The sequence below is a fragment of the Synchiropus splendidus genome, chromosome 3 (assembly GCF_027744825.2).
Source record: "Synchiropus splendidus isolate RoL2022-P1 chromosome 3, RoL_Sspl_1.0, whole genome shotgun sequence".
In the NCBI taxonomy this organism is placed as follows: domain Eukaryota; kingdom Metazoa; phylum Chordata; class Actinopteri; order Syngnathiformes; family Callionymidae; genus Synchiropus; species Synchiropus splendidus.
Genome location: NC_071336.1, coordinates 4815809 through 4832013, shown reverse-complemented (window position 1 = coordinate 4832013; position 16205 = coordinate 4815809). Strand labels below are relative to the sequence as shown.

At 41.8% G+C, this 16205-nt stretch overlaps 1 protein-coding gene across 25 annotated transcripts in view; it reads right to left on the bottom strand.

Moving 5' to 3' along the window:
• Positions 1 to 269: 269 nt before the first annotated feature.
• The window catches only part of LOC128755626 (adhesion G protein-coupled receptor L3-like), a 207692-nt gene continuing 191756 nt past the window's right edge, over positions 270 to 16205 (bottom strand). For 6 of the 25 annotated variants that reach the window (XM_053859459.1, XM_053859457.1, XM_053859460.1 and 3 more), the window contains 7 exons: positions 15317 to 15343; positions 14779 to 14947; positions 14577 to 14702; positions 12471 to 12567; positions 7754 to 7879; positions 4167 to 4184; positions 270 to 2445 (listed from right to left, as the gene is read on the bottom strand). In XM_053859459.1, the coding sequence (XP_053715434.1) occupies positions 1505 to 2445; positions 4167 to 4184; positions 7754 to 7879; positions 12471 to 12567; positions 14577 to 14702; positions 14779 to 14947; positions 15317 to 15343 (1504 nt within the window). In that variant the 3' untranslated portion in view covers positions 270 to 1504. Of the gene's footprint in view, positions 2446 to 4132; positions 4185 to 7753; positions 7880 to 12470; positions 12568 to 14576; positions 14703 to 14778; positions 14948 to 15316; positions 15344 to 16205 lie in introns of all 25 variants that reach the window. The other 19 variants (XM_053859480.1, XM_053859465.1, XM_053859482.1 and 16 more) reach the window with 7 other exon arrangements.

Here is a 16205-nt window from a genome sequence, read left to right as displayed (position 1 = left end):
CACTGTCAGTCATCATCAGTGATTCATCTGCTTATTGATATTGAAATATTTATTACATCTTAGGAAATCACTGCATACAGAGAACACCCACTGCTGCCGCACCAGAGTCCAGTTGGCACCAAAACAAAAGGCTAAGGAACGGTATTAACATGTTATTAAAATAGAAGATTCAAAGGACTGGACATTGCATTGCTTATTTGGATTTCCTCAGCTGTAATCCATGAAAAAAGGAATTCCAAGACCCGGACACAAGGTGTGAACAATTGTAATGAAGTGACTGATTTTAATCATAAGCATTTGTGGGCAAACATTTTTGTTGAGAGCTCATCCAACTCGGAGACTGCAATACTGCAAACTACAATAAAGGAATAAATAAAAGTCACAACCCTTGAAGCATGACGGTGCCAGTAAATAAAATGTGCACTGTGTTAGGTAACACGACAAATAAATAAAAGAAAAAGACAGCAACTTACAGATTTCTTGCTCAAAAGCGCTTTCTTTAATAAGAAAATCAGCCTTAATTCTGTCTTTTTAAACAAGTGCCTGGTGCTCAGTGTGTTTAACTGGTCTCCTATGAGAAGCAAGTGTTTTCTTTTTTTTAAAGCCAGCAACTTGGATCAGCCTCATGGACAATCATTGTATCAGAGCTCTGCTATCTACACAGTTAAAAAAAAAGTAGAAAAAAGGAATGAAAAGCTGAATTAAGAAATATCTGAATCAAGAAAAAGACAGATACATTGCACAAAAATGCTTGTACGCCATTGTGGCATTATGTTTCTGTTTGGCCAGTTCTAGGAAAGTGAGAGAAAAGGACTTGCACCAGAGGAAGGCCAACACAATGGAACAAAATTGCTCCTAACCACTACAGTTACAGAGACACAGGGTCCGTCTGGAACAGAAAAGCATACTATTGTGTGCAATGCTAGTTATCTGTACACTTACATAGAAATATCTCATAATTCTCTTATTAGTCTGACAAACTTGCTGTTGATTCATCTGCCATTACGATGAAATCAAAGGAAAAAAAGAACAGAATGCTGGAAAGCATACAACTTTAAAACTGTGATTGTTGTCTCTGCTTGAACACTGAAGCAAAGAAAAAGCATGGAACCATGAAGAAGAAACTCTTTTAAAAAGTCAGTGTGTGACGTATGAATAATAAAAACAAACAAAAGTCATTATTCTCCGTTGTCCATTGTTCATGACTGGGTCATCTCCAGGACGATCAAAAATCAAATAAAATCCAGTGTTCAACAACACCCCAAACCACACAATCCGAAGGAGATCACAACATCAACAGGTCTGGTCTTTTTCACCGTTGTGAAATATTAGGCCTCTTATGTGGTGACGGATATCTGGTTCCTTCTCGTTTACAGCAACTACAATATTGGCGCTGTCTTAGTTCCCAAAACACAGAAGAAAAGGAGAGGCTACCACTGCCATTGACTGATGAGACGAGGGTACACACGAAGGGTGTGAGAATACATGTGCCACCACGTTGAACTTATAGGCTGGTGACCAGCTGTGAGGGCTCCTGGTGCGGCTCATCGGGGGACAGATCCTCCTTGTTGGGCGGCATGATGAACCCATCACTGCTGCCTCTTCCGAGCTGGTAGTAGGACTGGAGCTGATGGAGGTGGTTGCTGGAGCCCAAATTGGGCATGCTCTTGTAGTAAACGTCATCTGCGCTGGCTTCAGAGCTTTTTGCATCTCTGGTGACCTTGGCTCCATCAGCCAAATGTGCTGACACATCTTGGAGGCTGGGCAGCATGGGCATGCTGGTGTAAAGGGAGTCTCTCTGGTGGTTGTGAGTCGGTGACATGTCCACAATGTGCTCATTTGTAAGCAGTGGGAAGAAACTTTCACTGTTTTCTTGGGGGATCCTCCGTCGAGATGAGGAAGAGGTGGCGGAGGAGAAGGGGTGATGGGACAGGGACAGAGGTGGAGGCACTGACTGATGGAGGTGATTGTGAAGGTTGTCCACTGCCGGCAGTGCGGGGAGCGCTCGCTGTGGCAACAGGGGAATGTTGGACTCCTCTCGGATTAACTCCAGGCCCAAGCCTTCGTCAAGGTGCGGCCCAAATGTAGCGTGGTCATCCAAGCTCAGCGCTACATTCATACCCATCCCTGCTCTCAAGCGCATCCCATAGCCGCTGTCTTTGCCACTGTTGCTCACATTGTTGACCAGCTTGTTCATGAGGTTGCGATTCTGCTCGGCCGCACGCTCGTGGGAGTTGTTTAGGTAAGTGGGAATGTAATTGGAGGTAAGCTCTTTGAGGATCTTCTTTTCCAGGGTGGTCTCCTTGTGGTTGTAGCTCCGGTCAATGATCTGGACACAGTCACTCATGTAGTCTGTGCTGGCTATGCTGTAGCTGTTGCCATGGCTACCATTCAGTGGTAGAGTATCCATGACACTTGTATCCCGGGCATTGTTCAAGATTCCCTCTGGAATGAGAAACCATGGGATGGAAGCAGGATGAAAATTAGACAAATGTGAAACATCTGATCACTATCGTTTCAGATAATAGCACAACAACCACAAAGACATGTCAAACTCTTTAGAGCTTCTTCTCTTTAGTCCTATGGTAGGATAAATGAATAAACACTCAATGGGACCTTTATGCTTTTCACATGTGACTAATATTTTTTAAATAATAAGGTTATTTAAATTCATGTTGTAGACATTTTGTAAAACACATCTTTGAAATACCAGCGACTGTAAAAATCACACAGGAACATACGTCCAAGTGTACAATTTTTTGTGTTTGTGTTTGTTTTAAATAGAAGGTCAATACACCAGTGGAATGACACATTTGACTCAGTTCTCATAGATGTTTGCTGACAGCTTAATTTGAGCCATTAGCTGTCTGAAAAGTTCAGTAGGTGTTTCGTAAAGGTAGGCTGTTGAAAGAAAAGCTACATGTTGACATAATAATCCTCCTTTCTCTTACGAATCATCCTATCACAGAACTCTGGGAAATGTGGACCTCATGACATCAAACATACTCACCTTCACTGCTACTGTGTTAACAAATATATATTGACCGTATATAAGTCTTATCCCTAATCTTAATGTAGGGAACCAGATGTGATGTACAGGACGTGACAGGCAGACTACGAGTCACAAGACACTGAAGCAAGCATAAACAAGAACTGCAGTCATGCAGCCAAGAAAAGCCATTTGTCTCCAGCCATATTGTCCCATGTGAGCATTAGATTGTCTCAATTCATGTCCACATCCTGTCCTTCAGCTGGCTTTATCAAGAACATCAGTAATGCTCTGGCACCTAAGGCTCCAGTGGATTTGTGATCTTGAGCAGGCCAGGTGGACTTGGCTGCTACAAGTAACTGTCGTAACTTTTGTCCTTGACTATAAAAGGAAGCGTCACTTGGTTCACTCGGGGTTGAATCACAGGTTCAGTCTCACTGTGTGAACAGGAGAACAAACAACTTGAAAGCCTGACTTGACCACTTGGTCCGACTTCTGCTCAGTTATGCAGTTTTATTTATTTATTTGTTTTTTTTTTTTTTTTCAGATCAAGAAGTTATAATGTCAATCAAAACACTTGATGCACAGGCATCAGTGTGTGGTGTTTTTGATTCACAAAGTGATGACACAAAAGAAGATACAAAATATAGCAAGCTTTTGGATATTACCATTTGTTCTGTGAAGAAATGTCTTCAAACTTTTTCAAACATGTCTGCATCAAGAATGTACGTTTAAATATCAAAGACTGTTCATATTTCCAGAGAAGGCCGTGCAGTGTTGCCAGTGTCAAACCCAATGTCTGGCCTCGCACAGTTTTGGCCTGATCAAAGTGAATCCTAAAACAAAGTGACGAAACAAAGGCTTCACTGCTCCATGAATACAAATTAATTCTTACTGACATTTTCAATAAAATTGTGAAAGCAGAGTAGAATTGGATTTGTGTTGCCTGATCGTGATTTTAGGGAGATGGGGGGTGGATATGTGTTTGATCAAACAGAGAAAACAGCATAAATGTGGGCGCAAAAACTACGGTTCATATTCCGTTTGAAATGGCGAGCGACTGCTTCCGATGGGAATCACTTTTCTTTCCATGAACCGTTGCCAGTATTAAATGAGAAGAAAGTAAAAGCCAAAGTCAATTACATTTGGTAAGCAATGTTTAGTTTGACTCCCATACTTGTCTCTCTGTAGGGCTCTTTTTGGGACAGCATGAGGAAAGGAGAGAAGAAAACACAATAAGCAACAGTGACAGGTAGAAATGTGCACATGATGAGGCTTCATAAAATCTGTTCCTGCAATGCCACCGTCAAAAGTCACCATGCAAATGTCAAAATGATCACAATCACATTAGTTTCAACTTCACGCTCAGAAGAGACCAGCCACTTTGCTGCCAAATGCAAGAGGGAATCATTTGTGTTTTCATCCTTCTCTATGCATCCGCTACAAGTGATTTTCAGTGGCTGGTGACAAACTGGCCTGGCATTGTGCAGATAAATGACCCACTGATCATAGCCATGGGGCTTCAGTTTGACAGACTTACTGTACCAAAGGTACAGGAGTTCCTGTTCTCTGTGAATGTTCACCGTATTCAAATTCGAAAAGTGATTTATGGGTTTGTGCTGTGAGACTCAAGACGGCTGAGAGGGTGTTGGAGTGGTCAGCAACATCTTTGGCAAACAATGGAAATAAAGAAGCCAGCGTGTCTGATATGATGGAGGGAAAGAGCAGATGGGAAAAGAAATAGTAGGTCTTTCTGGGAAGAACACTATAGAGTGGTGATATGTTGCCCATTGACTGATCCTTTCTGGCAGTGTCACACGACACACTTAGTAGTCAACAAACACAATAGCTGGATGAAGGCCGCTTGTCTGATGGCAGTCTCACGGCTGAGTATACACAAAGAGATTATACAGGGAGTAATGGCACTCCCTCGTCAGTAGGTTGCACCGTACACGTATTCTACATACAGTCGATTCCAGAATACAAATAAGCCGCTCTGGAGAACTGTGCCACGGCCTAGGTGCTGTGCCCTTTATTATGCTGCATGTGAGATCAGATCTCACAATGGTTTTCAGTCATTTGGTAATTCAACAGATTTTGTAACGGCGTTTCAGTGTCATGATGCATTAGAATAATAACTATCTTAATGTCATGTGTGCAAAATTGTTTTGCTTTATTAGAAGCACCATGCTTGGCTAAACAGATGTGTGAGGCTATAACACTGACACAGATCACCAGGTCTGATCGAGCTCACGCTGACTCGCAGGCTTAGTCAAGATATTGCTTCTGCTTTATATTGTCCGTCTAAAGAGAAGTTGAAAGGTCAAACCCTTAAAAGACTGTTGTTTTCATGCATTTTAAAAGTTTGAGCTCTGTGGGACTGAAAGAAACTTTCCTCTGCTGTCATAAGAACGTTGCATTGCAAAGAACTTGAGAAGACATAGATGAGGGATGGGGCTACAGCTGAATGATACCTCCGGTGAATGAATGCCATCCAAAACAGGCAGGCAACATTGATGATGAGGGTTAATGCAGATATATTTAGGAGTGTCTAGGATTATAGCTGTGGAGAGATACAGTACGTTGTGCACTGAGGGCATCAACATGATAATAATAATTGCACAGAAGGTCAGGTTCAAAATAGCAACAGAAGTGTCAGCCATGATTGGTGAGAGGGGATCATGCTAGTAGAGAGAGTTTCTGATGAAACTATATTCTGATGAACTATAAAACTGGTATCAGGTTGCTGCAGAACAAGACAGTGAGCATGGCAAGAGGGGAACTGTCTTGTCTATTCAGCAACTAACCTGAGTCCCAAATAAATCAACTGAAATTGAAAGAAGACTGCTACTAATGATTAGGATGCCAGAATGTCAGAAAAGTGGCAGAAATTCAAAGTAACACCCGTCAGGAAATGGGTGTTTAACTCTCCCAGAAAAATAACAAATACACCAACTTTATGCATTAATGTGCTACACAGAGGAGGGAATCTCTGGGGACGGCCAGTGTCAAGGCTGACTACACCACCACACCACATCCTGCTCAGTCTCGTCCACAGCACACGTCCAGCCTCATAGTGATGCGATGAGATTCTTAACTTGAACATACAATACACGCACCACATGCTCTTATAGACAAACCACACTCTACACAAAGAAACATACTATTTTTTTTGCAGTGTTAAGCTTTTGGTGTTGTGGCGTCTCTTTGAAGTAATTGACAAATGGAACATTACAGAAGACATTGTTCACGTGATTTACTAAGTCAAGTTCTATACAGATGGATCTGTATAGAGCTCTATGACGCGGCAGCACACCGGTCACTGTGCATTTGAAATTCCAAATGAGCTGAGGCAGGCATTGACAAGAATGTGGAGCCTGAGCCAGAAGCCAAGATATACCTCCACGTACAACGCACAGGGTCATTCAAATCATCAATAAAAGCCCTCAATACATTTCCCATTTCCCATCAGTTCCTGAATTAACCCTGATGGGATTCAAAAGGCGTGAAAAGGAGATGAAGTATTTCATCTAGATTGCTTTATGAAATTGAAACCTGAATACAGAAAAAGTTTGCAGGGAGATGTCTTGCTTTTGTCTGATTTCTTAAATGCTTCTTTTGTATTACAATGTCAAACAATTAATTATATATGTATATATATATATATTTTTTTTTTCTTTTTTTATGTAAAATTTGGTGCTGAGGTAATTTAACAGTTAAACAGTGGAAAACCGAAGAAGACTCATCTATTTCAGCTGTTCTAGACTTTAAAGCAAGACATTAAAATAAGTAGCAAAAAAACTGATTCTCTCTTTTGCAACAGTGTCATGTAAACTTGAGCGGATCAAAGTGAAAGTGAAACAATAAGAATGTACTTGCATCTACAAGTCAAATTGCCAGAAGGTCTGGTTAGGTAAATTCAAATAAATCACAAGCTTCAGTAGGTTGGAACACTCCTCAAACACAAATTTCAATGACAGCTCTTCCTAGATTTCTAACTGTCGCACAAGTACGGCACTTTGATGGGTTCGTGTGGGTCTCCGCCTCCAATTTTGTCAACACATTGTGATGCACGTGCATGTGAAGGCAGACATTCTGGCATTTGGCAAGAAAAACTTATGACGAGTTAAATTACACAGGACAAAAAAATATATGTTGTGATCATTTTGAATTAACTGCTAATAAACAATTCAACTTGGGGATGGTGACGCAAACCTGAGGTACAGAGAATTGAGGTTTAGATCAATCTTCACATTTTGCAGATGGACCAAGTCAGTTAATGGTGAAGCTCTGCCAACAGGTGGGTTTTGTGTGCATGTGCTTTAAAATGTCAAAGCTTTGATTTACAATGAATTCAGATCAGATTAAAATGCGACTGTCATGTCAAGTCATTACTGTCTTTGCTTCACCTTAAAAACAGGTTCTGCATGATATCCTTAGCATCAATTATCTTTAAAGACACAAAACCAAAAGTTCAATGTTGTGTTTCCTTCAGAACCGGTAGAAAAATCATAAAACTTGCCGTGACAGAGCACTGAATCAAATCACTAAAATAAATCAACTGTCACATGACCGTAGGGACTAAATGCGTTGCGGAGGTCTGCGCTGTCTCAGTGCTGCTCATGTTTAAAATGCAAACGTATCTAAATTGAACTAAAATGTGTCATCACATTTACACCCTTTGCAAAAGCATTTTCATTCATGATCACAAAACAAACAAACAAACATAACAGTCACAGTGAGGAAGAGGAAGGAAGCTGGCACCTTGCGTGTTGTACATGCCCAGAGGGTTGTTATAGACTGAAGACTCCCCAAGCAATGTGTTATAGGGATTGTTAGTGCCATGAGGACGGAGGAGTGCATTAGGTATAAGATGGTTAGCCATAGCACCTGCAGCAGCCAGAGAGAAAGAGACAGAGGAGGTCAGGCAGAAGAGGTAGAGGTGGGTGGATAAATTGAGAGGAGGAGGAGAAAGAGAATACACAAATCAGTTGGGCAGATGCAGCTGAGCAATGACAGCCATTAACATTCAAATGATCACATGATCATTAATATGAAGGCTTTTTCGTTGCTACATGAAAGCGGCAGAGCTGGACTGATGTGACTAATGGGCCCGATGGAAGTGGTTTTAATTAAATTGTTAATGTTGGTCATTAGTGCCGAGCCAGTTTTGATGCTGAACATTCAAGCAGCAAAATCCAGTTAGCAAACATCAATTACAAAAAAAAACACTGACAAGGTTGAGACTGGACGTCGCAATATTGCTGGGACAGAACGAAGCACATCATTGGTCCAGACATTGAAAGTTGTGTACTTGGACAGACTGTCTCCTGCCGGTAAGATCCCTTGCTTTCGTGTCACTATTTCTACTGATTCTGACAATGCTTAAGGACTTTTAACATGTTGTTAAATATGCACCTTACGGTCTTCTTTCCCAAACCTGATGTGAAAAGGTAATGCATGGAAACTATCCACCACTCACCATTGTAACTACACCTGTTTAGAATTGCCAACATATTTTGTTTGTACATTTGGCACACATTTAATTTAGCATCAAGTTCATTATATTTTCCACATTAAGTCTCTCAAGTAACGTATGATACTCCCATCACCTTGCCTTTTGTTGTAAAACAAGATCTCCAAAATATGTTTTACCATATTAAAGTCAGGGCTCGAACACGTCATGTCGCTGTCGCTCTCTGAACCATTGAGAATACTCCTTTGCACCAAGGTTCATTTTCTCACAGTGTACTGACAATATATTGAAGGAATAGTGAGTTAAAATTAAAATTCTGCTATTCTTTTCTGCCAACAACATTTTATATTACCTTTTTCTTTTTTTTTTAGCCACCCACAGCATCATTGTATTGACTTGCTTTTCCTCCATGAGGTGATGCTGCTCCATTCCTCATGAATCCAGTGTAATCCCTCTAGACTAGACTCTAGACTAGATTACATGATTATGATTATATTATAAACAGTGCAACAGCACAATTGTTTTATTTGAAAAACATGCAAAGAGAGATTAATGTTTAGTCACTGTACTGCGTTGGAGAGGACATGATTCTTTTGTCCACTATTAAGCAAATAGTTCTGATAAGACAGCACACAATTGTCTGTGGTCTGAATCTGTCAATGACACAATAAAAGACAGTCTCTTGAATTTATATATTTTTCCCGACAACAATTCTACAATCCCTGCTAGCTTTAGGGCGGTTTCACACACTGCACTCTGTCTGGAGACAAAGCGCGTTCGGCTCAGAAGTCTGCGGACTTGATCCTGGCTGGAGAGATGCACCTTGTCACTGGAAACTCTCCACGGAAGGTGAGCTTCTCGCCTCAGGCGACTCGGCACTAGATGCCCGAAACTACGTGTACAGTGCGACTCCACACAAAAATTGTATAAACGCCGGGCAGTAAAGGGTCTGATCGTTGCCTGGGCGCACAACATCGTTCAAAAACAACTTCTCAAACTCCCTGAACACTGAGGTGTGCAGCCGCCGCTGCAGGACACAGGTGTTTCAGAACGTGAGCGCAGTGCAGCAGCCCAGGATGTGTCCGGGTGTTTGATGACTCACGTGTTTTCTCTTTTATTAGGCTGATAAACATCTGATTTTATTGACAGACAGATTTGCTTAAATGAATAATGTTGCGCTCTACAGTAACTGATTTCACAGCTGTGATCTCGCTGCTGCACAGCTATCCGCATGCACGGAACAGCGAAGAGGAAAGACGGTGATTTCCCCTATTCATTGATCATTTCTGATGTCTGGATCTGTACTTAAATGATTAAAATCTTCGAGATCAGTAATCTCTCTCGCTTTGTTGAAGGTGTTGTGAAAGCAGCGTGGATCAAACAAAGGTTCCGTATTACGCAGCTTGTTTCTGCTATTTCCTAGACAAGACTATTTCATGTTTAGTTTTGCCTGTCAAACGCCACATTCTGTTATATCGGTTGTCGCCCGGCTGATGACGACTTCCTTGAAACATGCTTCGTCGGGGTCACAAACCAGCTATTTTGCACAGAGCGTCGCCAGCTGAGGAGAAAGAAACTGGACATCGCCTGAGGGGCAGAGGTGCGAGGCTGCACAGCAGAGGGCGAATAGGATTCAGGCCACCGTGACAGAACCCGCAGTGTGAAACCGCCCTTAAAAAAACGTTTCTCATGTGGTGCCTTGTGGGTGTCGCACTCCATTAAAGAGGTGTTTCTATCTCAATTTTGGCAGGAAATGTTTTGATTATGCAAACTAAAATAAAAACACTAATTATCCTTCGCAGAGGGCTCCAATTACAGTGCTGCCCACTAACACCAGCTTCTTGCACCCGACAGATACAGCTTTTATGACGCGCCTAGTTGATAAATTGGGCAATTTCAGACAGTGGGGCAATAGCTGTGAATGCTGCCGTGAATGGAACGCACAACGCTATCAAGATGATTGCACGACTGAGCTCTCGAGAGGAGTGGCAGCTGCGGCAAGCACTCGAATGGTGGGAGAAGAACGGCTGCTGGATGGAGAAAAGGACAAATCAGCGCGAGAGAAATCCCCCTTCGACACATAATTCCTTAATAACAAGGCCTGAGCTGCAATAGATGAGAGCAATTCTGTCAGCATCTGCTTCTCGTGAAGGCCAGTACGAGCTTGTAAGCACCAGCTTCTGTCTGGTAGAACTCCAGATGGGAAAGAGAAATAGGGTTAATAATTCAGATCTCAGCCTTTTATCTTTATGGAAGAGCCATGTTTTCTTCATCTAACTCTCCTTAAGCTTCAGCCGTTCGTGAACGAGTAAAAGCTGTGTGTGTTGATGGTGCAGAGCCGAGAGCCTAATTATGGAGATTCAGAGACTCTCCTTCTCATGTCGCACATCCATCCATCATGTCAACTGCGCATTAGTGTCAATGCAAGCCAGCACCCAAAGTGGGCTTTAAAGCCTGGGTGTTCAACAGCTTTTGTAATGTCAGAAGGTGGCGAGGAAGTCTAGCAATGACTCATTTTATTCTTGCTGCTGTCAAGAGAGCCATGTGAGGGATTAAGATTCCCATCACATAGCCCATGAGCACATCAGCTTATGGAGCATCCCGAACCCATTTTCCAAATGTTGCGTGAAAGGCTGTAGACACTGAACAGTGTAAAAGGGATGAACGAGCGTGCACCTCAAAGATGCATGCTCGTCCATGCAGGGTTTCTTCTTCTTTTGGCCCAACAGACGGTAACAGTTTCTATAATTATTACAGTCACCTTTCTGTGTCTCAAGTTACTTTTTATTCTTTTTGTGATGGTCGAGGCTTTTTTCTAATCTAATCTAATCTAATCCATCCATCATCATTCTTTGCTGCTCTCTGCTTGTAACTTTGCTGCCGCTGCGATCAAGTTTCTTTTCAATCCGGACATGACACCATGTGGGTGTGTGACCTTGGATGCCAGATTCAGTGATGAAGTTTAACTCAGTAGTACACACCTGCTCTGCCGCCTCAAGATCAGGTCTGCAGAGCGCACTAACAGTGTTCCCCATTGGCACAAGTCAGTTTGTAAATTAATAGCATTCCTGCTCAAACCTTTTGCTGAGGGCAGGGCACTAAAAGCAAAAATATTCACAGAGGGATTGATGTGCCCCAGGAAAAGATCTGACTTGCATCACCAGCAACCACTTATCTCTTTGGATCAGGGACCGCCATCCTTCTCATCTAGTGGGCCATCACTCGCGACACAAAGCCTTAGCATTAGCCACAGCATGTGACCTATGTAGAGCATGGCCTGTCCTGACATCATCCAATTGTGCATGAGGAAAGAATGTTCAAGTCTGGAGTGAGACATACTTGAAAGCTGTCACATCCATTGAGACCCCAAAAGCAGATCAAAATTGATCGTTATGCTTAAAGCAGACAGGATGAAAGTGAGCTACTTAAAACCCTTAGACCACGAAGCTGAATAATAATCTTTAATCCCTGGTGTTTTCTAGTTGCAAAGCAGATTGAGCAAGACCGGGGTCTCTAATGTCTCTAATATAAACTAGTGATGATGGCCATGCATTCTGTCTTCATGGAAGACAGTCGTCAACCATTGTGAATTGTTGAATATTGTGTTGTTTTTCATGCTCTTAGGTCTCATATATACTTCCTGAAGTTCGTTGTTTTGTTGTCTGTTTTGCTTTTCTAATTTGCTGCTCAGTTTCATATATTCTGTGTATCTTATGATTACTTTTAATTTATTGTTTTTCCTTACTCTAACTCAAAAATGGTTCTTCAATAATTCATATACAGTGAAGCATATTTATGTTCATCATTTACAAGATAAATATTCAGGATGTACCAACACCGATATTACATACCTAAGCTTGGGTACTTGTAACTCATATTCATAGCATGGCCAATGATAGCACGCAGTGTTTGACTGTCCGTTTCTGACAACCGTGTCAAGATTTGTGTTTGTACTGCAGTGCAACTTGCGACGGCATCATTCATCTGTGTAGGGTGACCACTTGCCTCTGTTGAGTGATGCTGAGCTGTTGATGTCCCCGGTCATGAAAGAAGACTCCGATTGTTTCCTCACTGTGTCATTCCACATGCGACGGATGCGGCTCTGCGGGAGAAAACATTTCCAAATTCTTGTCAAAATCTTTTGACATTACTTTGAATGAATTTGCCTACATTTTAGCACAAGGAGAAAACAGGCCTGCTGCTCCATACATGGAGGCAAAAGCAATCGTTACTCTTGTCTCTGGCTATTAAAATCTCCTGGAACTCAAAATAGGGATTTTTATGTAAAGCTCTCGTTTGAAATGTTCTGATTTAATTTGCTGCCAGCAGATGAATAGGTGCTTCTGTATCTCTTATGAGCATAATCGCAAGGTTCATTCTGAACAGTGACTGGAAATAGAGCAACAGAGATGCTGACTCTCTCTTTTGGCAACTCGAACTGCCCACCATGCCTCCACAGCCTACTAATCCCTACATATTTGACATGGTATGTCTTGTTTATTTAATCCATACAGCAACTGCGCTGCAAAAATGAAGACTTGCACATTTCCACAGGCATCCAAGCAACCGTCACAGCAAAAAAAAAAAAAGAAAAAGAAAATGCATGAGCAGTTGCCAGGCAACCACCACTGAATCCAGGAAGTTGCTGCTTGCAGCCAAAAATCTGGGGCGTAAAATGAACCTTAAAAATGGAATGGTGTTGTGTTTAACACTTGGGGTTTGCATGTATGAAATAAACAAGACGGCAGGCGTTAATTAGTGTTGTAGCAGAGGGAGGATTCTTTCATCATTTGCTGCAACCAAGGTTGCTTCCTGTTTATGTGCAAAGATGTGTGCAGTGTTTAAGTTTGCAGTGACAGACAATGTTGGAAGGTGCTTCCATTTTAGGGTCATCCTCCTATGCATTGTAGGCAGTGGACCTGGTGCACAGATCACATGCATGTTCAGGAACAGAGAACTGGCTCTTCTTCTTTGTACTTGTGTCACAAAACACAGAAAAGAACACCTACATCCTCTTGACAAATGCTCAATTATTCTGGTGTATTCACTGATCTGAAGGATACTATCATGGTTCCTGGTCCTTTCACAGCATGTAAAAACATCTATGAAGGAAGTAAAGTGAGAAGCATTAACAACACTAGCTATGCATGAGGCAGCCTTCATGTTGTTTCACACCATTTAAAACACAATAGTAGTGTACTCGTGCGTGTGCTTCTGCTCATCTTTTCATCTGTCCAATTAACAGCACCAATAGAGATCACGTAATGCATTTTAATTTGGAGCGATTCAAACGTTTTCCAAATTGCTTCTGGCTGGAGCTGTGCGATTGATGTTGGCAGATAGATTTGTTCTTCCAAGAGGATTTAATAGCAACGTTTATTTGCATTTTCCGTTTTTTTTTTAAACACCTCTTCGCTTCCACATCCGGAGATTTTAATTTTACACAACAAACATGTTGTGTGGGGCAAATATTGGCATGGGAAACAGTCTGCAATAGTCCCTTTTAACTTGTCTGAGTTGTCTTTTTTCATTCCAGCGCACCTAATTATCTGACAAACAAATGGTTATAAATAGCTCATAACAAATTGTTAGGGGTTGAATGCCTTTGGTAACTGCCACCAAACACCTGCCTTTCACCACCATGAGGTTTGGATGAGAGATCAGCCCACTGCCTCTGTCATTAGGAGAGACGATGTTGCTGTTAGTAATGTCAGACCCGGTTAAAGAGTGTTTGTGGCTGTTCACCATTCCATCAAAAATGTTTGACTGGGATGAAAGCAAGTGGCATGTGATAACCAGCAGTGTTTTCAAACCTAGTGAGCCTGACAGTCGGCGATGACGTAAACATATTAAGCCAACAACATCTTTGGTGGTTGGCTCACATATTTTCACGCTTTTCAACCTTCCAAAGTGAAGTTTTTTACTACATTTTCTATTGTTAACTGTTGAATTAGAATAGAAGATAAATACATAAGCCTCTTCTGACGTATTTTTGAAACAAATGGTAGAATTGCAGTACAATGGTTCAAATTTACAACAGTACAAACTGTGGTTTTAAACCTATGAATGAAGTTTGCAGTATTTAAAGGTATCAGTGATGAGAGGAAGGACCTGAGATCCAGCTGAGTAGCGTCCAGGGACCCGGTTGGTTGTTCCCTTGATAGAACCTATGGAGTTCTCCACACTTTTACCACTGCAGCAGTGGGTGCGGAGGCACTTCCCATACTCCTTACGGACCTGCAGAAACATGCAGACAATTTAGAATTCATACAGCAGTAGCGGAATATGTTTCGGGTGAAAGACTTTCGATGACCTTCTTCTGTAGCACGCAGTGGAAGATAAAGATGAACATTCCCTGCAGGGAGTTGAAGATGGTGAACAGGTAGGCCATGACCACTGTGCTCTCGTTGACGTACATCAGGCCAAAAGCCCAGGTCAGTCCCAGTAGACACAACAGGGCCACAGCGCCGATTACCCACGATCTGAAATACACGGTCAGGAATGTCAGGATAACATTGCCCAGCCCACGACACAGCACTCTCCATTCCATAATAATTAAACAAAACCTTACATTGTTCTTTCAGGGTGTAAACACCTCCAGTGAGCAAATCTCAGGCAAAGACGTTACAGGTGCCTAACTAATCTAGCAGCTGACGTATCATCTGTGAGGACCTCATTCATGACTGCGTTTGACACACCAATGCAGCCTTCAACAAGATAGAGCAACATCATGAACTGTGCCCAGCAATGAGGGGCTGAAAGATGGACCCTGAACCATACACATGTAGGAGAAAACAAAAGATGATGTTCTGGAGGAGGGAAGTGAAATAGCGCCTTTAATTTTGTCTTACTTGATCTCCGGGTTATAATCCTGATAGCTGCACAGGATTAACCAGAACAGATGAGGAAAAGCAGAAACAAATCAAATCATATAAAACATGGAGTACGTGGACAACAAATGGGAATATAAAATGGCACTTTAAGGGTGGTGGGTTGGCAAGAAACGGGGAATAACAACATGCAAGCCACAGATGCTGGGAAGGTTCCACTTTTATTTCCAACAGCCATTGAACAACTGAAGAAGGCACAGCTTTTTCCGGGAGTCAAACAAGTTTCATGATCGAGCTGTGTACCAAACACAACTTGCAGTGATGCAACCTGCTTCTCTCAAGAACACCAGCAGTCTCTGGCTCTTAAGACGTTATAAATGAGGCAGGTGTGCGGGAAAATTAGTGATTTATGAATTCACCAGTGCGGCTATTCAACATCATTTTCCCTGGGCTGTCTTAATGACCTGCTGGGAGAGGTACTTCATCACCAAGACTGCCCCCCGGAATGGACACAGAAACACAAGCAGTGAGCAGAAGGGAAAAAAAGAGAACATTACCCTGAAACTAGAGGGGATGTAGTTTGAAGAATAGAGGACAGGATAAACACAGGGGGTCATGGAGAGTGTGTGAGGAAGCCAAAGGACGAGGATGTGACTTTTATAGCACGTTATTTACAGTCAAACAATTGAATAAAATCGTTTTTCTGATGCCAATGTGCAGCTTTGAATGCGCACTGGATGATACTGAAATAAAATAAAATGTAATAAATAAAGATAATGTGATATATTTTCATCACACATTTTCAACAAATTTTCCTAAAAAATGTCCACCAAACTAAAAATAAAAATAAAAAAAGTTTTCATCTCTAATTTTTGAGAGAATGATCAATGCACTTTTTTGTGTGTTTTAT